The sequence below is a fragment of the Bos indicus genome, chromosome 14 (genome assembly GCF_029378745.1).
Source record: "Bos indicus isolate NIAB-ARS_2022 breed Sahiwal x Tharparkar chromosome 14, NIAB-ARS_B.indTharparkar_mat_pri_1.0, whole genome shotgun sequence".
Classification (NCBI taxonomy): Eukaryota; Metazoa; Chordata; class Mammalia; order Artiodactyla; family Bovidae; genus Bos; species Bos indicus.
In genome coordinates, this window is record NC_091773.1 from 31741334 (window position 1) to 31766174 (window position 24841).

Below are 24841 nucleotides of genomic sequence, written 5' to 3' on the forward strand. Positions count from 1 at the left end.
GTAATATGATTATGCAAGATATCGGTATTAAGAAAAGCAGAATAAAGAGAATCTCTGTAAATACCTCTGTAATTTTTAAGTTTAAAATCAGTTCAAAATAAAAAGTCAGAAGTTGGTTTTCAATTATGAAGACCTAAACAATTAAAAAAGATTCTCTAGCTACTGGTCTCTTACTTTCCTTCCCAAATATATTCCATTACTACAGAAATTTATTTCACTTTTTAAAGGCTCATGAATAATTTTCTATAAGAATAGATCACACTAGGTAACTTCTAACTATATTCACTGATCTAAGCTTGAGAGCAATAAAAATATCAATTCATAAACACTTCCATCAGGATGATGCCAATCAATCTCTATCTTTCAAATTCTATTTGTGATGAGAAAAAAACACAAAACATTTTAATCCAAAACCAAACAAGTCAGTAAGCCAGTCAAAACAAAATACCACAGATCTCCAGTACATAAAACTGTAAACAAAGATATTTTCTGCACAGTCACAAAAGATTTTATTATAATTTTTTCAAAATCTTTTCTATAGTTGATGCCTGTGGTGTTCTATACCATCTCTCTCATTTTTTAATACTTACTGCTTGGTTTTCCATGCGTGCAAAGATAACATTTAACATCTGAGTAAGAGTAGCTTTGGCTGTTGTCTGATTGATGAGATTTTTGCTTGCTAGATATATATTGTAACATGTTCTCACAGCTTGCAGTACAGTTCCTTCATGAATTTCTATGTGTTGAGATGTTACTGCAGTTAGTAAAGCCTTAAAAAAAAAAAAAGAAAAAGAAAACTAAGATAAAGCAATTTTTCATATCCAGAGTTTCAGCACAAAAATACATGGCTATTTTTGTATCAGAATTAACTTTCAGACACCATTACCACTCTAAGGTAAAGTATACAAGAGTTTCTACCTACCTTAAATATATCATCAACTGTGTCATTTTAACAGAAATATTTTAGTCTACTAAAATGCACAACATTAATACTGTCATAGTATAGCACAGATATATGCTTCATATGATGTATCTGTTGAGCTAAACATCAACTTTACAGAATATATAGTGTCCTATTCACTTTCAAACTTTTCTGAGATATAACTTTTAGACTGAACTCAGTGTGCTGTTGTTATTGTTGAAGATAAATGTTTTAATTGTTTTAAAATAAAACATTTAAAATAATCCTCCAATAAAACAAACAGCTTTAATTTATGTGTACTGTCACATGTTACTCAACTTCTCAAAAGCAAGGACTCGTATCTTTGTCCTTCCATTAACGTGCTGTTCAGTGCCATGTAGGTCAGCACTGAGCACATACTAAACAAACCACAGCTGACATGAAGCTGCAAATGAGAGGCCAGACTGGGTGGCTTTTTTATTTATTTTTTATTTTTTTTATTTTATTATTTTTTTTGGGGGGTGGCTTTTTTAGAATCAAGATATTTTATGATTTATGAAGAGAATGCTGCTATGAGACTGAAAAGCTCAGAGGGGTGATAACCACACGTAAAGGAACACATTATACATGTAAACTAAAGTACTAATAGTACAAGAGAATTTTGCTGACAAATCAACATACCACCACTGCTATTAGCAGTAACATTAAAAACTGAGTATCTACATAGCAGACTGAAAACACAAATGAGTGATTTTTCTTTAAAGGAGTTTAATGATCCAGGTGTATCAGAGCACAAACCTAGGACAGGATTACCCGAGCAGGTTCAGCAGACTGACAGGTGCAAGGGAAAAAGGGAAACTGGTGCACAAGTGTTTCACATGGTGAAGCCTGGGACTAGAAAGCAGACTACAAGGGGTATGACAGGAGAAGAAGAAACTAGAAGGGTCACGGGACCTTCACATGGGACCCTAAAACTCAAAACATAGATCATGCCAGAAACTGAAAAGCTCTGGAAGATTGTGGGGGCCTAAACTGGGACCTTCAAAATAAGAGTCTTCCCCTAGTGAACTCTCAGCATCTAATAATAAAGTCCCCTGAAATAGAATCTAAAAAGCCCAAATGAACTTTATCTTATCTGGAAAGCACAAAAAATGACTTTTCCCAATGCTCTCAAGGTAAAAGTGAATGCGAAGTCGCTCAGTCATGTCCGACTCTTTGTGATTCCATGGACTGCAGCCTACCGCGCTCCTCCGTCCACGGGATTTTCTAGGTAAGAGTACTGGAGTGGGTTGCCATTCCCTTCTCCAGGGGATCTTCCCGACCCAGGGATCAAACTTGAGCCTCCCACATTGTAGGCAGATGCTTTACCATCTGAGCCACCAGGGAAGTCAAGGTAAAAGGCTTCTGATTTTAAAAAGTACAGATAATGAATAACAAATTCAGTTCTTATAATTAATTACCTTTATTATTTGTAACTGAACTCCTTCATCTGTTTGAGGACCTTGGAAACAGCCACAAATTGTTTCAATAATTCTATCAATTAATTTTTTGCCTGGTGTTGTACTATCTGGAGCATTGCCAGTCAAGTGCCCATAAGCAATAAGTTTCTGAAACCAAGAAAGAAGATAAAGATCCTGATTAAGCTAATATGTATATATATATATACACACACACACACAAACACACACATATACACTAATAAAATACACATTAAAATTATAATATACAAATCGATTATATGTTGAACTTTTTACACAAAAATATTAAGATATAGTAAAAGTCAAGGCTATACCAACTTTTCCTGAAGAAAGCTTTATTAGCTATAAACATGTGAAATCATTTACACTTGTAATAATCACAAAAACAGCAAAATAATGATAACAAAACCATCGGGCAATACTTTGACAAAGGCAGGCCTTAGAACTTGTCTCTGATGAGTTGTAACAACTCATTGCCTTCTATCCAAACATTACTGATACTGCTTTTGTGAAAGCTATCTTAACACGCTCAAACGATCCAAATCTGTTTCCAAATTGGATCTGTGAATATGCTGAAACCCAATTTCCACACACTGGCCACAATGTATCACAGATTTGTTCATGTATCATTACCATTACAACCCTGGAAGAAAGGCCTTAGATATTATAATTTTAATTTTTCAGAGAAAACAAGGCCACAAATCAAATGAACTTATCCTTAACCTACCTTAACAACAAATCATATGGATATGATCTTTTCCACTCAACTGTTAGTTTAAAAGGTATAATCCCCAAACAGTGAAAATACCTGAAAAGAGAAGGACTCTCTCTCTGGAGGTTTGTCTCACAAATATCTAAGAGAATCTGCATACACACGTGCACACACGCATGTTTGTGTGTGTTAAGTAAAATAGGAAGACAGAAAAGAATTTTATGATATAAATAAAGGTCAGTGCTAAAGTTTTGTAGTAAGTATAAATATTGAACTGTTAATATTAACCTACTGCTTTACATAAAACAGCAAGCATCTAGTAAAATCACTGCAAATAATGAAATATGCAAAATCACCAGCAGGTTAACTTTCATTATTAATAACCTTAGAAAACACTGCCTCTCACTAAGCTAACTAATGATTTGTATTACCTTTAACCTAGAAACATCTTTTTGCAACTACTGTTTCTTTGAGTGTAAGAAACCATTTAGTTTCTTACCACAAAAAGAATAATCAAGGCTTTCACATAAAATGCCTGAGCTATTCATCAACTGTAATATATAGGAATACATTCAAATTGGAGGGTTTTTACATAGTGCCATTTTATACATACCTGTAAACAATCTAGAGATGTACTGACTATGCGGGGACATTTGGACTGGCATGCCAATTCAAAGGGGAGGAAGTACTTGTCTGCTTCAATAAAATTTGTCTTTGATTTCACTGGTGGAAGGGTGCTTGATCCAGCTTTTGCTTCTCCGTGAGGAGGACTAAAGGAAAAATGAAGAGTTTGATTAGAATATCATATTCATCATCTTGATGATATTCTCACTCTAATTCCAGTTCTAAAAGGCACTGTGCTAAACCAATCTTCATTTTCTCGTATTTCATGAGGAAACCAAAGCCCAGAGAAGTTAAGTGATTTGCTACAGGTCATAAGCTAGTCATCAAAGCTATAACTAAACTCAAGAAAATTATTTAATTAAACAATTAATTTTTAAATTATATAGGTTACTAAATATTTAGTAATCTTTCTAAACATGAATCAGTCTTTAAGGAAAGACAAAGCATATCTTACGGTATTTCAGAAATACCCTTATTTATAAAATCTTTTTGTATTTATGTTTATAGTATTTCTCAAAATCATTTTTTAAAAATTGATTTTATTATAAAGATCACATACAGAAAATCTGCCACATCCAAACAGAGATGATTACATTATTATTTTGCCAAGACTAATAAGTTTGCAAATTATTTTTACTGAAGGAAAAAAAAACCCACAAACCTCTGCTTTTCAGTTTCCGCTTTTATTTCCTCTGGTTGGGGGCAGGGGAAGAAAAGAAGTGTACATTAGAAAACTTGACAAGAGAAAGATCATTAACTAATTTGATTACAGGCTTTAATTTATAACTTCTACAAGATGTCAGGAAGAATACAATTTCAAAAAAAATTAGGTATTAAAACTCCGTTGCTGCCAAATGTATTAATTTACACAAATAATGTAATTCTATAAGACTTATGAAGAACATACATTAACAACCACAAGAATAGGTACAAATTACAGATTACTAATTTTCAAAGCATTTCCTTTTCTCAAAGTAGTTTTTTCTTGGGGGAGGAGGGTCAAGTTAGTATTTGCATTAACCAGAGGCATTAATATTAAGAACAGAATAATATGTATACTGTATTCAAATGACAAAATATAAGGCACATGTGGGTGAGGAAAATAACTCAAGATACCCCCTTGGGATTATCTCAAGGCGATTATCAGGCCAGGGCTATAAATTCTTGATCATGTACAGATGTGTTGATATTTAACCAATTTTTCTACTTATGACTATACAAGGCACTATAACATACACATGCCCAATTTAATGGGAAATTTCCCCTTTTGCTGTTTATATCCATAAGAGATGAGGTAAATTTGAGGAATTGTACCTGTCACAGAATAACCTTAAATTTAATAATTGAGGAATCTGGTTAATTGATTAAACCTGTAGGAAATTTGTAAGAAAAGCATTCAAATATACCATTAATAATAACTATAGTTATTGAGTATTTATTATGGGATAAGCACTATTACGTTTCACATGGACTAACATATTTCTTAACTTGTAATAAATGCCTAGTAACACCTCATTCAAGGAAACTGCTTCTCTGACGAATCAGGGCTTGAAGAGAGTTTGCTTCAGGTTGGCCTTCAACAGTAGAATCGAGAAGTATAGTTGACCCTTGAACAAGGTGAAGGCTAAATTATAGTCAGCCCTCCACTTCTGCTGTTCCTCTGTATCCATGATTCAACCTACCAAGGACTGTGTGCTACTGTAGTATTTACTACTGAAAAATATCCATGTACATGTGAACTCACGCAGTTCAAATCTGCACTGTTCAAGTCTCAACTGTAAACTAATTAATTCTCAATTATTAAAGGAAAAAAACCCAGAAGAAACAAAATTCTAAAGTATCAAATTAAGAAATAGTATACTCAAATTCAAAACCACTTGGTAATTAACTGTGAAAAATTTTCCCATTAAAGTCAGACTCATTACAAGGATGATCACAAACAGCAAAATAGTTCTGACATTGCTCTGGAAACACTAGACGATGCAACTAGACAATACCAGACGTGATAATAAAAGTCCTCACTCTTGAGCTGAAATAAGACAAAAACCAGACGCTGGATTTGTTTGTTTTAAATATGTAGTCATAACACTTTATTACTGAAATTCTTTCAGGAATCATTGTCTCTAGCCATTAACTTGCCCTATCCTTTCACAACCATTTTTATACAATGTTTCTAAAACCTTAGAAACAACCACCATATTATATATAGAAGGAAAAGGTTAAAAATTGGAGGAAATAGGTCAGTGTAAATTAGCATAAAAAGTATAGATTTTAAAGTATTTTAAAAGAAACACAAGTTTTACTCCTTTCGGGTACATTAAGTTACTGCAAACAAAGTACATTAAATTACCAGAACAGTTAATAAGGCACAGGACTTGTTTAATGAGCAGGAAAGAATGATTTATTAAAAAAAAAAAAAAAAAAAAAAAAACAGCTGATCACATGCAAGTTATGTACCTGGTTCCCCAAGTATATTCAATATTCTGTCTCATATGATTTTCATCAACTTGCTGAGCAGTTTTCTTTTCCCCCACTGACAGTACAATATAAACTTCAAAATGACATTTATACAGATTTCAAGAAATTCTATTAAAATGCGTATGTATGATACATGTGATTTACATCTACCTCTCATGACATCACTTCACTTCTCATGACATCACTGTCTTACTGCTTACAGAGCAACAGCACTTACTCACTCAAAGCAAATTGATAATTTAAGGAAGTGAAGTGAAAGTTGCTCAGTTGTGTTTGACTCTTTGTGATCCCATGGACTATACAGTCCATGAAGTTCTCTAGGCCAGAATACTGGAGTGGGTAGCTTTTCCCTTCTCCAGGTGTTATTCCCAAACCAGGGGTTGAACCCGGGTCTCCCACATTGCAGGTGGATTTTTTACCAGCTGAGCCACAAGGGAAGCCCCAATCTAAGGAAAAGTGAAAATGAAGTTGTTCAATCTTGTCCAACTCTTTGCAACCCCATGGACTGTAGCCTACAAGGCTCCTCCATACATGGGATTTTCCAGGCAAGAGTACTGGAGTGGGTTGCCATTTCCTTCTCCAGGGGATCTTCCCGACTCAGGGATCAAACCCGGATCTCCCGCATTGCAAGCAGACACTTTTTACGATCTGAGCCACCAGGGAAGCTCCCAATCTAAGGAAAGACAAAGCCAAATGAAGAGTTTGTAATAAACATATTAAAACTTACACGTCCAATGTACTGTCTCCTTCAGAGCAGTAACTGTGGGAGGTTATGCTTCGATTATCATAATACTGCCAGTATTCAAAAATATTTGTGGAATTCATTGCCTGCAGTTCTTTCCTGCCTGCTTCCTTCTTTTAAATGAATAATCTCATAGAAGGAAAAAATCTCTAGAAAAGGAATCAAATTCTAACCACCAATTAACCACAAGTGGTTTGGAGCCAAGCATGAAGAATGGTATGTGACCTCAAAACAAAAGTTCTTAACTTCAGTGCTTCTGCAAACCATGGCAAATTGTCAGTTTGCAAGCAGTGTTTTAGAAAAAGTATGTAACTCTCATTAGATTCTGAAAGAAGTCTGTAACCCAGACTATAAAGATGATATAGGATTAATTAAAAGCAGTAATTTGGATCAACAATGACTAAAGACGACTATACATGTAAGCAATTTTAAACAAAACATTTCTAAAATACTACGTAAATATAAGGGATCACTTTGAAAAACAACAAAGTATATATATTCTGTTAGGTTTACTTCTTCAAAGCCAATCCTATGACTTTAGCATCACATTTCAAATAGTTAAGGATTAAACAAAAATACAGGCATTAAATAGAATGTTACAGTACGGAAGAGAGAGATAATGGCTTGAACAAAAGCTGTGACACCAGGGATAAGTAAATGTGATTCCATGGACATCGTGGGAGGAAAAACAATGAAACAATCTCATTTATCTAGGAGGAGAAGGAGCAAGAAGAGAAGATGGGGCTTGCCTAACTGGATAATAAAGGTACCACTAATTTAGACACCAAACAGTTTTCTCCCTGTGCAGTAGTTGGGGTGAAGGTGCACGGGAGAAGAGGAGGAAAATTTTGGTCGTATCTTGTTTTAAGCAATGGGGATGTTCAAGTGGCAGTATTCAGCAGGCACTCAGGTATATGAATTTGAAGATCAAGAGACAACGTGAAAGACTGTATTTTCAAAAATAGTCACTATTTTATTTTCCACCCCCACATGCCCTTCTGCAAAGTGACCTTGCACACCTCACCAAGAGAAGACAGTCTAATTTCATCCTTCTTACATATGGCTGGCCTCGGAAATTCATTCCTAACCAATAGCATACAGTGGAAGTGACAGGGACCACCACCAAGATTCAGGTCAGAAAAGGCCAAGCAGCTCCTGACCAATTCTCCTGGAATGCTGGGTCTCCAGACACCCACTCATGGAACACAAAGGCCCTGATGTGGGAAGTCCAAGCCACCGGGAAGCTGTATGTAAGTTGTTCAGTCAACAACACCAGTTGAGCCCAGCTTTCAAGTCATCACAGCCCAGGCACCAGACACGCTGAGTGAAGAAGCCTCCCGAGGATTCCAGTTCTCTGTCATTCATGTCTCCCCCAGCATTTGTGTCTTCTCACCTGAGACTCCCGATGCTGTGGAGCAGCAACATGGCTCACCTGAATTCCTGGAACACAGAGACTCTGAGCATAATCAAATGGTTGTTGAGTCACACCACTAAGTCTTGGACTGGTTTATCATACAGCAATAGGTAACTGGGCCTCCTTAGAAAGGGATAAGGAGGCGGGAGGAGACTGGGATTTGAAATAACTTTGGCAAATGGGAGAGACAGCTAACTGAGGAGCACACACACACAAAAAGAAAACCTGCCAGGAATGTGGAAAGTTCCAGTGGATTCTGAGCAACTGGAGTCCAGGTGGTTAACAGGTATAAAAATGCAGCCTGGACTTCTACCCTTGTAATAGATTTAGCAGCCTCCTCAGGACTTGGAGGTCCTCTGCAAAATTCATTTACAAAATTATGACTAAATCATATATAAATAATTGATAGCTATGAAGTACAAAGTAATTTAACACAAAAGACCAGTTGAAGTTTCTTTTTAGCACCCAGAAAACAGAAAGATAACTTTTTCTTACACTACTACTCTCACCACCATCTTCCTTCCAATCTAAAAGCAGCAGAAAGATCTTATACTGTAAGATTTTATCAATCGCCATAGCTTACAATAAAAACTGACACAGCTATCAATGCAATAATTTAAGTACTCTTACACAGCTTAGAAAGTTTACTGATTATGTATGTGTAATCATTTTGCCCTGAGCTAACCTAAAATTTACCTTGCAGTCTTCTATAAAAGGAAACAAGCACCATAAACCAAACTGAGCAGTCCTTTATACTACCAAATTTCCTGCTGAATCCCAAATATATGTTTTTGTATCACAGTCAGAACTAGATAGGAGTGGCTATTTTCTGAAATATGAAGGGAGAAGAACAGATTTTCATTCAAAAGCCAATAGTCCTGCCCTCTCCACGGAAAGCCAGCAGAGCCCCATTTAATACTATTGCTCCAGTGTGCATGTGTGTTTAGTCGCTAAGTCGAGTCCTGCTCTTCTGTGACCCCAGTGATTACAGCCTGCCAGGCTCCCCTGTCCATGGAATTCTTCAGGCAAGAATACTGGAGTGGGTTGTCATTTCCTTCCCCAGGGGATCTTCCTGACCCAGAGATCAAACACATGTCTCCTGCATTGACAGGAGGATTCTTGACCCACTGAGCTACCTGGGAAGCCCAATATGGTTCTGGAGGATGTGTCAAAAAGAAGGGCAAAATTCTGACTGCAAACATTCTAACTGTCCTCAATGGGTTGAATACTGGTGGAATTTTCAGAATAAAGGTGTAAAGTGAAATTGCCACCAAAAAACAGGAGAAGCCACCTAAGGGGGAGAGACGGGATGCTCCCACTTAAATGAAAACTGGACACAAGAGCCACAGTCAGCCTGCTGCTGCTGCTAAGTCGCTTCAGTCGTGTCCAACTCTGCGACCCCATAGACGGGCAGCCCACCAGACTTCCCCGTCCCTGGGATTCTCCAGGCAAGAACACTGGAGTGGGTTGCCATTTCCTTCTCCAAGGCATGAAAGTGAAAAGTGAAAGTGAAGTCTCTCAGTCGTGTCCGACTCTAGCGACCCCATGGACTGCAGCCCACCAGGCTCCTCCGTCCATGGGATTTTCCAGGCAAGAGTACTGGAGTGGGTTGCCACTGCCTTCTCCGACAGTCAGCCTACGATCACTCAAACTTACAATTCCCAAAGTTAACGTTTGAAAAGATTGTTCATTACTTGTAACAGAAAGGCACTATACAACTTTTAAATTTAGACCCTGATTTCTAGCCAAAGATTGCATATACAGTAGACCCCCTTTCATGGTTCCCTTTCTGAAATTTCAATTACCCACAGTCAATTGCAGTCTGAAAATATTAAATGGAAAATTCCAGATATAAACAGAAGTTTTAAACTGCATGACATGCGGAGCGGTGTGATGAAATCCTGTGCTAACCCACACCATTTGGTCCTGTTTGGTCCCATTAAGGGCATGAACCATCCATCTCTTCAGAGTTTCCTGCTCTGACTTATTATCGCTCTTGGTTATCAGGATCAACAGTCACAGATGGTATCACAGTGCTGTGTTCAAGTAACCCGTATGTGACGGAAAAATGGCCCCAAAGTGCAAGAGCAGTGATGCTGGTAAAGAATAGTTTTAGCTTCACTTAAAGTGCTTTCTTTTGGGCTTCCCATCTTCCCAACGCAGGAGATGTAAGGGACATAGGTTTGATCCCTAGAAGCAAGAGATGTGGGTTCGGTTCCTACATTGGGAAGATCCCCTGGAGGAGGAAATGGCAACCCAGTAATCTCTCCCGAGAAATCCCATGGACAGAAGAACCGGGCGGGCTATAGTCCATGGGGTCACAAAGAGTAGGACACAGCTGAGCACACGTGCACATAACTAAACGTGCTTTCTTTAAGTGAAAAGGTGTAAATTCTTGACGTAATAAGGAAAGAAAAAAACCTGAAGGCTGAGGTTGCTACGATATTTGGTAAAAACGAACCTTCTACACACAAAACTGTGAAGAAAGAAAAAGAAATTTGTGTTAATTTTGCTGTCACACCTCAAACTGCAAAAGTTACAGCCATAGTGTGTTAAGTGCTTAGTTAAGATGGAAAAGGCATTAAATTTTCACAATAAGATATATTTAGAGAAAGAGACCATATTTACTAATCTTATTACCTGTATTGCTTTAATTGTTCTACGTTAATTGTTCATAATTTACTGTACTTAAACTGTATCATAGGTATATATGTTTAGGTAAAAACACAGTATACAGATGGTTCAATAGCTACCCACTGTTCCAAGCATCCACTGGGGATTTTGGAACATTCCCTGCAGACATGGCATACTACTGAAATTTAACTTCTCTAATGTACTTAAGTACATTTTCCATGGTAAATAACCTAAAACTAGGAATGAAAAATTCTAATAGACTGAAACTGTTTCTTCAATGTGTGGTACATCAATAAAACCGAGATTAATGAGAAATGTCTTCTAAGATAATGAAAATTGATTAGCTCACCAAAATCACACAAATACAAACAAGTCTAATAAACAACAAAAATATCTTGTATTTGTGTAGCATGTTACAATTTACCAAGTTCTACATACATATTAATTCTTAGAACAGCAGACAGTACTGCCAACATGTCCATTTTACAGATTAAATAACCTGAATAAAAAACCTGAAGTGACTTACCCAAGATGACAAGAAGGATTTAGAATGATTTAAGTATGACTTTGCTATGGAATAAGCCTAAATCAAAGGACTAAATTTCAATGACATATTAATTTAAAAAGAATATTAACTTTAGAACAATACTATTTTTATAATTTTTCAATGTGCCCATACAAGTTCTAACAAAACAAAAAACACTGTGCGCCTGTTAATTCAGAAATAGAAAAAAAATCATATTTTGAAAATCAAAATTAGAAATGTAATTTGAATAGTAAATATTTCAACTCAATAATTCTTTCCATTTCCAGGCTTCATGCATAAAATACAAAATAAAAAATCTCAATAGAATTCAGATCAAGTGCCTGTCTAATGACACTAAAGGCATAAATATAGGTAAGCCAAATTTAAAGAAAACTAAGACAAAATAAACTCTTAGTGAAATCATGAATTATGAACATGGTCCTTTAACAGAACTAAATATTTGGACAGAAAGGAATGCAGCGGCCATCTTCGATCAACAACTTGCAGTGGCTACAGTGAAAATCAACAAGAACAGTTATTGTTCTCAGTGTTAACATCCCTACTGGTAAATAAACAATCGACATTTCATAGATTCTGCTCAAAGGAAGATATGCAGAAGCCACAGCTATGGGATCATGGAAAGAATACTGCACTTGTGTAAGTCAGGGCCTTGAGTTCTATTTCAACTTGGCTGCATAAGCAAAATACAGTAGCAAGAAATGGGTTAGAAGCCCCAAAAGATTGAGAGTCAAACCCCAGGTCTGCCACTGTATGACCTTTCTAAACTTGAGTTTATAGACTTTTCAAACAGGCAAAATAATATTTAGATTTCTATCTCGTAAGAATGGGGCTTCCCCAGTGGCTCAGCAGTAAAGAATCTGCCTGCCAATGCAGGAGACAGGGGTTTGATCCCTGGGTTGGGAAGATGCCCTGGGGAAGTGCACTCTAGTGGAAATGGAAATGCACTCTAGTATTCTTGCATTGGATATCCCATGGACAGAGGAGCCTGACGGGCTACGGTCCGTGGGGTCACAAAAGTGTTGGACACGACTTAGCAACTAAACAACCACTCATAAGAATATGAGCATCTAGGAGCATCTAGGAAGTGTGACGGAGAAGGCAATGGCAGCCCACTCCAGTCCTCTTGCCGGGAAAATCCCATGGACAGAGGAGCCTGGTTGGCTGCAGTCCATGGGGTCGCTAAGAGTCGGACACGACTGAGAGACTTCACTTTCACTTTTCACTTTCCACTTTCATGCACTGGAGAAGGACATGGCAACCCACTCCAGTGTTCTTGCTTGAAGAATCCCAGGGATGGGGGAGCCTGGTGGGCTGCCGTCTACGGGGTCACATAGAGTCGGACACGACTGAAGTGACTTAGCAGCAGCAGCAGGCAACCACCCAAGCTTGATTTTATGAAAGCATTTCATAAATGTATACAAGCATATCTCAGAGATCCTGGAGGGTTCAGTCCCAGACCACTGCAATACAGCAAGTATCACAATAAAGGCACACAAATGTTTGGTTTCCAGGGCCTATAAAAGTTATGTTTTTACTATACTGCAATCTATTAAGTGTGCCATAATAGCATTATGCCTTAAAAACATGCCCATACTCTAATTAAAAAATACTTTGAGGGAATCCCCTGGTGATCCAGTGGTTATGGTTTCGTGCTTTCAATGCACAGGCACAGGTTCCATCCCTGGTCTGGGAACTAAGATCCTGAAAGCCAGGTGGTGTGGCGCCGCCCCTCCCAAAACAAGACAAAAAATATTTTATTGCTAAAAAATACTATCAATCATTCAAACCTTCACCTTGTGGAGGGTCTTGCCTTGGAGTTGATGGCTGCTGACTGATGAGGGTGGGGGTTGCTATGGCAATTTCTTAAAATAAGACATCAATGAAGTCTGCCACATCAACTGACTGTTCCTTTCAGGAACAGTTTCTCTGTAGCATGCAATGCTATTTTACAGTGTTTTACCCACAGCAGAACTTTCAAAATTGGAGTCAATCCTCTCAAAATCTGCTGCTGCAGATTCAAAATCAACGAAATTTATGTTATATTCTAAATCCTTTGTTGTCATTCCAATAATCTTCACAGCATCTTCACCAGGAATAGATTACACCTAAACAAACTACTTTCTTTTGCTCATCCATAAAAAGCAGCTCATCTGTTAAAGCTTTATCACAGACTGCAGCAATTCAGTCACATCTTCATGCTCCATTTTTAATTCTACTACTCTTGCTATTTCTACCACATCTGCAGTTACTTCCTCCAATGAACCCTCAAACTCCTTAAAGTCACTCATGAGGGTTGAAATCAACTTCTTCCAATCTCCTGTTAATGTTGGTATTTGATCTGCTCCCATGAATCAAATGTTAATGGCATTTAGAATAGTGGACCATTTCCAGAGGTTTTCATTTACTCTGCCCAGAAACATCAAAGGAATCACTATTATGGCAGGTATAGCCTTACAAAATATATTTCTTCATTAATAAGACTTGAAAGTGGAAATTACTTCTTGATCTGTGGGCTGCAGAATGGATAATGTGTTATTAACAGGCATGAAAACATGAATCTCATTGTACATCTGCAACAGAGCTCTTTGGTGACCAGGAATACTGTCAGTGAATAGAAATACTTTGAAAGGAATCTTTTGTCTAACCAGTAGGTCTCAACAGTGGGCTTAAAATATTCAGTAACCCTGCTGTAAACAGGTATGCTATCACCCAGGCTTTGTTGCTGCATTGACCGAGCACAGGCAGAAGAGTCTTAGCATGATTCTTAAGGGTGCTTAGGGCTTTCATAATGGCAAATAAACACTGGCTTCAACTTAAAGTCACCAGCTGCATTAATTAGCCCCTAACTAGAGAGTCAGCCTGTCTTTCAATGCCTTGAAACCAGGCACTGACTTCTCCTCTCTAGCTATGAAAGTCCTAGATGGCATCCCAGGGCCTATAAAAGTTATGTTTATACACTTTATCTATTAAGTGTGCCATAATAGCGTTATGCCTTAAAAACATGTCCATACTCTAATTAAAAAATACTTTGGGGGAATCCCCTGGTGATCCAGTGGTTATGGTTTCGCTGTTTCATTGATACTGAAATACAAGGCTGTTTCACTGATACTGAAAAGTTGCTTTTTAGGGCAGCCACCCTCATTAGTGATCTTAGCTAGATCTTCTGGAAACTTCTGCAGCTTCTACAGCAGCACTTCCTGCTTCTCCTTGCCCTTTCATGTTCTAGGGACAGCTTCTTTTCTTAACCCTCATGAACCAATCTTTGCCAGCGTCAACCTTTTCTTCTGCAGTTTCCTCACCTCTCTTAGCCTTTAGAGAACTGAAGAAAGTTATGGTCCTTTATTACATATAAAATAGCTAGTCAGGACCTAGCACAGGTAACTGTAACTCAATTCTCTGTAATGACCTAAATGGGAAAAAAATGTAAAAAAGAGTGGATTGGGGCTTTCCTGGTGACTCAGCGGTAACAAATCCACATGCTAGTGCAGGAGACATGGGTTTGATCCCTGATCAGGGAAGATCCCACATGTCACAGAGCAACTTTGAGATAAAACAAATTGCTCTTCTTGGAAAAAAGAAAATCATCTTATTCTTGAGTCCTTTTTAAGTCTCCCATTTCACAGTGTACTCTTTCATTTTAACAATTAAAAAAAAATTATTACTGAAAATTCCAAACACATTTGACAGTAGAGGATAATACACCGAATCCCCATGTCCCATTATCTACCTTCAACAATGACCATACTCCATTTATACCCTCCACCCACTTCATGCTCCCCTCCCCAATGAGTTCAGTTCAATGGTACACAAATTCCAGGCATACCATTTAATCTATAAACACTTCAGTATGAAGTTACCTTTAAAATGTCTTTTAAAACATAATTTTAAAAGTAACCATGATCAGTTCAAAAAATCTGGAAAATATAGGAAAGTATAAAGAAGAAAAAAAACACCAACCATGATCCCACAATATAGATATAAATCTAGTTAACACTATACTGTAGAATATTTTTAGAGTAATCTTTTTATTAAAGTATAATATATATGGTGGACGGTATACGAGTTATAAGTGTTATAAGAGTTAATAAGCTCAATAGACTCTCCTTCTATAATAGTAAAGGGTAACTGTCACTTTACTTTGAAAACTCAATGACTTAAACTCAAATGACTTAAACAACTATTTTAATATTATGCAGATACTTAGTTTTGTAAATAAATTGTATATACATTCTTCAAAAATCACAATATAGGGGGTAAGAACTTCACATTTATTGACTATATATACTATCTCATTTAATTCTGTAACTATGAAGGAGGCACTACAGATGAACAAAAGAGATCCAAAGAAACTTGACAACTTGGTCTCAGAGCTAATAACAAAATCCAGATTAAAAATTGCCTATCCGGGTTTTTTTCCAGCATACCATGAAATCTAGCTGAACACTATTAAAAAAAAAAAACAAAAAGAGAATGCTGGTCCTTCTTATTCTATGATACTTGTTTTTCTGCTTTTTTATACAATACTCATGGCTACCATAGACAATTTAAACAGTAATATTATTTTTATAAAAGAGTAGCTTAAGTAAAAGAACTACATTTGTGTGCATTACTGCAGAAAGCCTTAGGAGGTCACCAAAGTTAAAAAGAGAGACGTCTAATAACCAAGCAACTCAAGTTTGTTTAGAATTTTGTGCTTATTAACAACTTCTACTATTAAAGGCTTTTATTATCTTTCTAAAACTAAGACTGATGTTAAAAGAGACAAATATATGAACTCTTACCTTATACCATATGCAGAAATTAACTCAAAATGGATCAAATATCTAAATGTAAAAGCTAAAACTCATAGAAAAAAATATAAAGGAAAAGCTTCATGACACTGGATTTGGCAATGATTTGTTGGATATGATACCAAAAGCACAGGAAACAAAAGTAAAAATAAATTAGACTACATAAAAACTAAAAACTGTGCATCAAATAGTATAATCAAGAGAGTGAAGAAGTAGTTTAAGGAATGGGAGAGAATATTTGCAAATCATTTATTTAAGAGTTAATACCCAGAATATATAAAGAACTTCAACAACCAAAACTCTGACTTAAAAGTGGGCAAAGGACTTGAACAGACATTTCTCCAAAGACAAATGGCCAACCAGAACATGAAAAGATGCTCGACATCACTAATCATCAGGGAAACGCAAATAGAAACCCCAATGAGATACCACTTCACAGCCATCAGAATGGCTACTGTCAAAAAAAAAAAAAAAGGGAGCAAGAGGTGAGGAGGTGGAGAAATTGAACTCCTTGTGCACTGTTTGGGGGAATATAAACTGGTATAGCTGCTTACTGAAAACAGGATGACAATCCCTCAAAACACTTAAAATATAATATGACCGAGTAATTTCACTCCGGAGTATATACCCCAAAGAATTAAAAGCAGGGTCTTAAATATTTGTACATCCAAGTTCACAGGAGCATTATTCACAATAACCAAAATGTGGAAGCAACCCAAGTTTCATCAACCGATGAAGGGATAAGCAGAATGTGGTTGACCCATGAGCAATTGAGGGGTTGGGGCACCAACTTTCTCCACTCAGTGGAAAATTTACAAGCAACTTAGAGTCAGATAAGTTGACTGACGTAGCTGTAATTCTTCCAGACCTACGATTCGTCCCTATCCGTGGTTCCAAATCTGTAGGTTCAACCAACTGTGGCTCATGTAGGTCTGTAGTATTTACCAATGGTAAAAAACCACGTATATGTGGACTCTTGTAGTTCAAACCTATGTTGTTTTAAGGGTCAACTGCACATACAGTGGACCATTATTACGCCTGATAAAGGAAGGAAATTCTGACATGTGCTACAAACATGGATTAACCTTGAAGATGCTGCACTTTGTGAAATAAACCACTCATAAAAAGACAAATACTGTATGAGTTCATTCATAAGAAGAACCTAGAGTAATCAAATTCATAAAGACAGAAAGCAGAATAAACAATAGCTGCTGGGGACTGGGGGAAAGGAGGCAGAGTGGAAAATCTGTTCAGTAGTAATAAGCATTAGTTTTGCAAGATGAAGAAAATTCTGGAGATGAGCTGCACAACAGTGTGAATGTACTTAAGATTATCTAACTGTACCACACTTAAAAATGGCTAAGATGGAGAGTTCCCTGGTGGTCTAGGGTTAGGACTTGGTGCTTCACTGCTGTGGCCCAGGAGTCAATCCCAGGTCAGCGAACTTAAGGTCCTGCAAGCTGTGTAGTGCAACCAAAAACAAAACAAAAAAAAAGGTTAAGATGAAAAATTTTATGATATGTCTATTTTTCACAATTATTAAGAAAAAAGACTCACAGATCATTTGTTTTGGCCAAGATAGAGTAAGCCCTATTCCTTGCCAGTCCTCCCACTTACAACTAAAAAATCCTAGGGTACGTAATACAACACACAAAGGAAGACTGAATGGTACAAAGAAGGCAAAATGCCTCAGGGACCCTGGGACTTTCGGAGCAGCACAGTGAACTCCCTGGGTTTCTCTGAGTCTCCCATACATCCTTAATGGCATGCTGAAGAAGCCTCCAACCTGTAACTGCCAACAGGCACATATCAAAAACAAACAAAAAACACCCTCAAGAAAAGCCCTGTCTCTGTAGCCAAAGGACAGGGAAAAGCAGCCAACAGAACAGAAAACTTTCTGTTAGTATGTGCCCAATTTTAACCAAAGACTAAAGGAAAAAACTACACCTGCAGTGCCAGTGAGCCAAGTTGGACTTATGGTCCCATCTGGTGTCAGTGAGGCAGGACAAATGACCCTGAGCTTTTCCCACTAAGGTGATGTCAGTGGGGCAGTTAAACTCCCAATCCCACAAGACAGCAAAAAGGCAGGATGAAGCGATGCACGGTGATGCTAGCTTGGCAATCCTCCTTCCCAACAGGGATAGTGTCAGAAGGGTCCAGTGAGGGAGAGCTGAATTTCAACTCCCAGCCCAGCAGCAACTAGACAGTGTAAGCAGGCCCTTTGTTTTCATCTACTCTGGTGCTGCCTGAACCTGTGTACACTACACCTAAACTGGGGCACTGCAAAGAGAGCCTTACACAGGATCCAGAATCTCACAACATAACACAGAAACACCCAGAATACAACTGAAAATCATCCATCATACCGAATACCAGGAAAATCTTAAATTAACTTCAATGAGCAAATAGAATTGACAGGTGCCAATCCCAAGCGACACAGATATTTGACTTATCTATCAGAATTTAGGGCTTCCCTGGTGGCTCAGATTCCAAAGAGAATCTGCCTGAACAGAGAGACTGGAGTTCAATCTCTGGGTCAGGAAGCTCCCCTGAAGAAAGGATTGGCTACCCACTTCAGTATTCTTGCCTGGAGAATTCCATGGACAGAAGAGCCCGGCAGGCTACAATCCATGGGGTTGCAAAGGAGCTGGACATAACTTGAGTGACTCACACAAACACACACCACCAGGATTTTAAAGTGGCCATCATTTAAAACAAAAACACAGGAGGGGGCCAAAAGAGTACAGATAACCACGGAACAACATGGGCTTGAACTGCACAGGTTCACTTATATGCAAATTTTTTTTTTTTTTTTTCAATAAATGCTACGGTACTACACTATCCATGTTTTGTTAAATCCATGAACAGGGAACTGTGGATACAAAGGACTGACTATAAAGCCACACATAAAGATGCCTGCACACAGCAGTGAAGAGACTGGTGCCCCAGCCCCCACAATGTTCAAGGCTCAACTGTATATGAAGAAGCCAAGGATGAAATCTTCCAAATGTGGCAAAATGTGCAAACCATAGATTCAAGAAGCTAACCAAATCCAAACAGGATAGGGATTAAAAGGAACCCATGGCAAAACGTATCATAATCAAACTTTACAAAATTAAATACAAAGAAAAAATCTTTAAAGCAGGCTAAAAAAAAAAGACATATTATCTGCAGAGGAACATGATTCAAATGACAGTGGATTTCTCATCAGAAACTAGGGAGGCCAGTATTTGAAGGCAGTGTCACATTTTCAAGAGCTGAAAGCAAAGAACTGTCATCCAGGGTTCCACATTCAGTGAAACTATCAATGAAGGTAAAACCAAAATCTTCCCAGAAAAAGAGAAAAGAAAGCTGTCACCACTAGATCTACCCTATAAGTTCAACTGAAAGAAAAACTGAAATGGAATTCTAAAAATCTGTTCAAGCAACCCACATGAAGGCAGGAAAAGTGACACACAGGGGAAAAAAAAAAAAAAAAAAAAAGAAGGAATAACAAAAAGCAAAAATAAAAGGCAGAATTAAGTTCTAACATAACAGTATTACATTAAATGTAAATGGTCTAAACATAACAATTAAAGACAGTTTGGCAGACTAGATTCAAAAAGTATGAACTAACTATATGCTATCTACATCAAACTACTTCAAATATGATGATACAAGTAGGTTAAAAGTAAATGAACACAAAAGATATACCGTATCAACTCTAACTGAAAGACAGCAGGAATGATTATATCAATACCAGACAAAGTACTGACAGAACAAAAAAGAAAACGACCAGGAACAAAGGACATACATTACATAATGGTAAGAGAGTCCAATACAAGAACACATAGCAATCCTACATGCGCATGCAACAACAAAATCTACAGTATCAATTGAAGACTTCAACACCCCACTCACAGCAGAACTACTAGACAAAAACTTCAAAGATACAGAACTAAACAATACCATTAATCAACAGGATCTGAACTTATAGAACACTCTCCTCAAAAACAGAAGAATACATTCTTTTCAAATGCCCATAAATATTCACCAAGACACTCCATATTCTAGGTCATAAAATAAACTTTGACAAATTTAGAACAGAAATTATACAGAATATATTCTCTGGCCACAATGGAATAAAACTAGAAATGAATGGGGATAACAGTAAATTTTCCAAACACCTGGAAATTAAGTAATACACTTCTAAACAATCTAAGGGTCAAGAAGTCCAGAGTGAAATTTTAAAAATACAGAAACTAAATAAAAGCGAAACTACAACAAATACATTTGTGGAACACAGCTAAAATGTACTGAGAGGGAGATTTACAGTTGTAAATGTTTACATTAGAAAAGAAGATCAAGTGGAAGTTATTCATGGGATGCAACGATAGTTCAACATACCAAAATCTGTAAGACATATCACATTAACAAGATGAAAGATAAAAGCCATATCATTTCAAGACATGCAGGAAAAAATGGACAAAATTCAACATTCTTTCATGGTAAGAACTCAAGAAAGTGGATATAGAAGGAATGTACTCAACATAATAAAGACCATATATTATAAGCCCCCAACTAACATCATAATCAATGGTGAAAAGCTTTTCCTCTAAGCTCAAAAATAAGATAAGGATACCCTTTCTTGCCAACTCCATTCAACATAGTACTGGAAACCCTAAGCTAGAGGTAACAGGCAAGAAAACGACATAAATAACGGGCATCCAAAATGAAAAGGAAGAAGTAAAATTGTTCATTTCCAGATGACACGCTCTTATATATAGATAATCCCAAAGATTCCACCCAAGAACTGCCAGAACTAATAAAAGAAATCAGTAGTTGCAGGGTACAAAAATCAATATTCAGAAGTTAGCTGCATTTCTATACACCAACAATGAATTATCTGAAAGAGAATTTTCTAAGAAATCAACCCCATTTACAATGACCTCAAAAAATACAATAATCAAGGAGGTGAAAGATCCATACACTGAAAACTGTAAGACACTGATAAAAGAAACTGAACACAAACCAACAAAAAGATACTCCACATTCATGAACAGAAAAAATTAAATATCATTAAAATGTCCACACTACCCAAAGCAATCCACAGAGTCAATACAATGTCTATCAAAATTCTAATGGCGTTTTTCACAGAAGAAGAAGACAATCCTGAAATACGTATGGACTCACAAAAGACCCTGACTAGCCAAAGCAATCTTGAGAACGAAGAACAAAGCTGGAATCATCATATTTCCTGAACTCAAACTATATTATAAAGCCATAGTAATCCAAAGAAGTATGGCATTGGCATAAAAACAGACACACAGATCAAAGAAACAGAATTCAGGCTCCAGAAATAAACCCATTCATAAACTATGGTTAATGAATCTTCTACAAGGATCCAAGAATATACAGTGGGGAAAGGAATAGTCTCTTCAAGTAACTGGTATTGGGAAAACCTGGTGAACCATATTCAAGAAGAATGAAGCTGGACCCTTGTCTTAACACCATACACAAAAATCAACTCAAAATGGATTAAAGACAAACAGAAGACATGAAACTATCAAATTCCTAGAAGAAAACAAAGAGTAAGCTTCTCGACATTGGCCTCATCAATGATTTTTTGAATTTGACACTGAATTTTGTTGCAAAGGCAACAAAAGCAAGATAAAAAAGTGAGACTATATGAAACTAAGAAGCTTCTGCAGAGCAAAGGAAACCATCAATAAAATGAAAGCAACCTATGGAATGGGAGAAAATAGTCACAAATCACTTACCTGATAAGGATTTAATATCCAAAATAGACAAGGAACTCATACAACTCAACAACAAAAAAACAGACAATTCAATTAAAATGGGCACAAGACCTGAATAGAAATTTTTCCAAAGAAGACATACCGCCTACAAGTAAGAGAAAAGGTGCTCAATATCACTGGTCAATCAAATGTGATCATCAAAATCACAATGAGATATTACTTCATATCTGTTATGGTGTCCATTATCAAAACTACAACTGATAACAAATGCTGGCAAGGAAGCAGAGAAAAGGAAACCCCGTATACTGTAGGTGGGAACGCAAACTGGTACAGTGACTAGGCAAACAGTATGAAGGTTCCTCAAGAAATTAAAAATGGAATTATCGTATGATCCAGCAATTCTACTTCTGGGTATACATCCAAAGGAAACAAAATCATTATCTCAAAGAGGTATCTGTTCTCCAAGTTCATATTACTTGTAACAGCTAAGATATAGAAACAACCTAAGTGTCTGTCCATCAACAGATAAATAGACGAAAAAGACATGGCATATAAATACAATAAAGTATCATTCAGCTTTGCAACAACATGAATAAAGCTGGAAGGCACATGCTAAGTGAAATAAGCCAGACAGAGAAAGACCAATATTGCACAGTATCACTTACATGTGGAAAAAATACTGAACTCACAGAGAGGAGCCACAATTACAGGTGGCTGCCAAGGGCTGAGGCAAAGAGGGAAAGCTTGGTAAAAGGGTACAAATTTGCAGTCATAAGATGAATGAAGTATCAAGACCTAATATATAATGAGGTAAATACAGCTGATAACACTATATAGTGTAAATCTGCTAAGAGTAGAACTTAAGTATTCTTGCCAATCAACTTCAGCATTTTTGTAATAGAGAAAAGTTCTCAAATCTCACCTCTCACCTTAAGGAGAAGCAGAATAAACCTAAACCCAACTGTCACTTCACTTTCACAGCTGAAAGAAATGAAGATATGAAGAAATCAATGAAATTGAAAACAGAAAAACAATGGAAAAAAATGAATGAAAAAGCTGGTTCTCTGAAAAGATTTAATTAAAACCTCCAGCAAGACTGAAACAAAAAAAGACGCAAATTACCACCAGAATCCAAAAATAAGAGTATCACTACAAACACCAGACATTAAAGGGATTAGCACAAACAACTCTATACGTGTAAATTCAACAACTGAGATCAAACAGACCAATTTCTCAAAAAGGTACAAACTACCACAACTCACCCAATATGAAATAATTTGAATAGCTCTCCAACTGTTAAAGATACTGAATTTCTAGTTTAAAAACAACCACAAATGAAATCTCCAGGACCAGATGTTTTCACTGGAGAATTCTACCAAATACAGAAAAACGGACACCAATTCTCTACACTCTCCTTCAGAAAATGGAACAGGAGAGAACACTTTTCAATTCATTTTATGAAGTCAGTATTAACCTGATGATAAAACCGGACTGCTGTATAATTAACAATTTGGCTAGGTTTTGTCCCTAGTGCTGGAAGGAAGAAAGTCTCTAACCCCTTGGAATTTCCCAGTTAAAGGAGTATCTTTTTTGGAGGGGGGCGGGGTGCAAGCAGGGCCTGCACTGTGCCACATGCAGGATCTTGGTTCCCAACCAGGGATTGAACCCATGACCCCTGCAGTGGAAGTCTCAAAGGAGTATCCATTTTATTCATGATTGGCCTAAGGGCAGTTTCAGGATAGCTGCTAGTCACACTGGAAAGATCAACTAAGATCAGTCATGTGATCTCATGACTGCAGACCGGGTTCAATCGTGTGGCTACACAATCAATCATGCCCATGAAATGAAGCCCCGACAAAAACCCTGGACACCCGAAGCTGGGGGTGAGTTTCCCTGGTTGGTGATACACACTGACGTGGCAGAGGGTGGTGCATCCTAAAGCCACAAAAGCTTTGCAACTGGGGCTCTGCCAGAGCTCACCCCAAGGGACTCTTAGACTGTCCTGATTTGCATCCTTTCTAATAAAACTAAGTGCACGTTTACAATCCTAAGTAAAGCACTTTTCTGAATTCTGTGAGCTGTTCTGGCAAATCTAAGGGAACAGTGGGAACCCCCAATTTGTAGCCAATTGGTTAGAAGCACAAATGGCCTGGACACTGTGGACACTCTTAAATGAGGCATTTTGTGGAGGACAGTGCCCCTAACCTGTTAAATCTGACCTGATCCCAGGTAGGTAGTGTAAGAATTACACTGCAAGGACAGTACAGAAAAAGAAAATAGAGAGCAGTATCACTCATGAGTAAAAATATCAAAATCCTCAACAAAATATTAGCAAATAAAACAACCTGTTCTAGAAACCTATATGTGCTAAGTCGTTTCAGTCATCTCTTGAGTCTTTGCAACCCCATGGACTATACAGCCTGCTAGGCTTCTCTGTCCATGGGATTCTCCAGGCAAGAATATGGAGTGCGTTGCCATGTCCTCCTACTGGGGATCTCCCCACCGAGGAATCAAACCTGTGCCTCTTATGTCTCCTGCACTGGCAGGCGTGTTCTTTGCCACTAAGCACCACCTCGGAAGCCTCAGCAACCTACAGAAACCTATAGGAAGAATTATACATCATGATCGACCAATGACAAAGTCAACCAATGTAATCTACCACATAAACAGGCAAAAGAAGAAAAATCACATGATCAAATCAATTGATGCAGAAAAAGCATATGACAAAATTCAACATCCATTCATGATTAAAAAGAAACTCTTAGCAACCTAGCAATAAAGAA

At 37.3% G+C, this 24841-nt stretch overlaps 1 protein-coding gene across 2 annotated transcripts in view; it reads right to left on the bottom strand.

Moving 5' to 3' along the window:
• The window catches only part of ARFGEF1 (ARF guanine nucleotide exchange factor 1), a 128773-nt gene that overhangs the window by 78629 nt on the left and 25303 nt on the right, over positions 1-24841 (bottom strand). For both annotated transcript variants that reach the window (XM_070802621.1, XM_070802622.1), the window contains exons 2-5: positions 4377-4407; positions 3705-3861; positions 2362-2508; positions 591-770 (exon numbers count right to left, since the gene is read on the bottom strand). In XM_070802621.1, coding sequence (XP_070658722.1) covers positions 591-770; positions 2362-2508; positions 3705-3861; positions 4377-4407 — 515 coding nt within the window. The remainder of the gene's footprint in view (positions 1-590; positions 771-2361; positions 2509-3704; positions 3862-4376; positions 4408-24841) is intronic.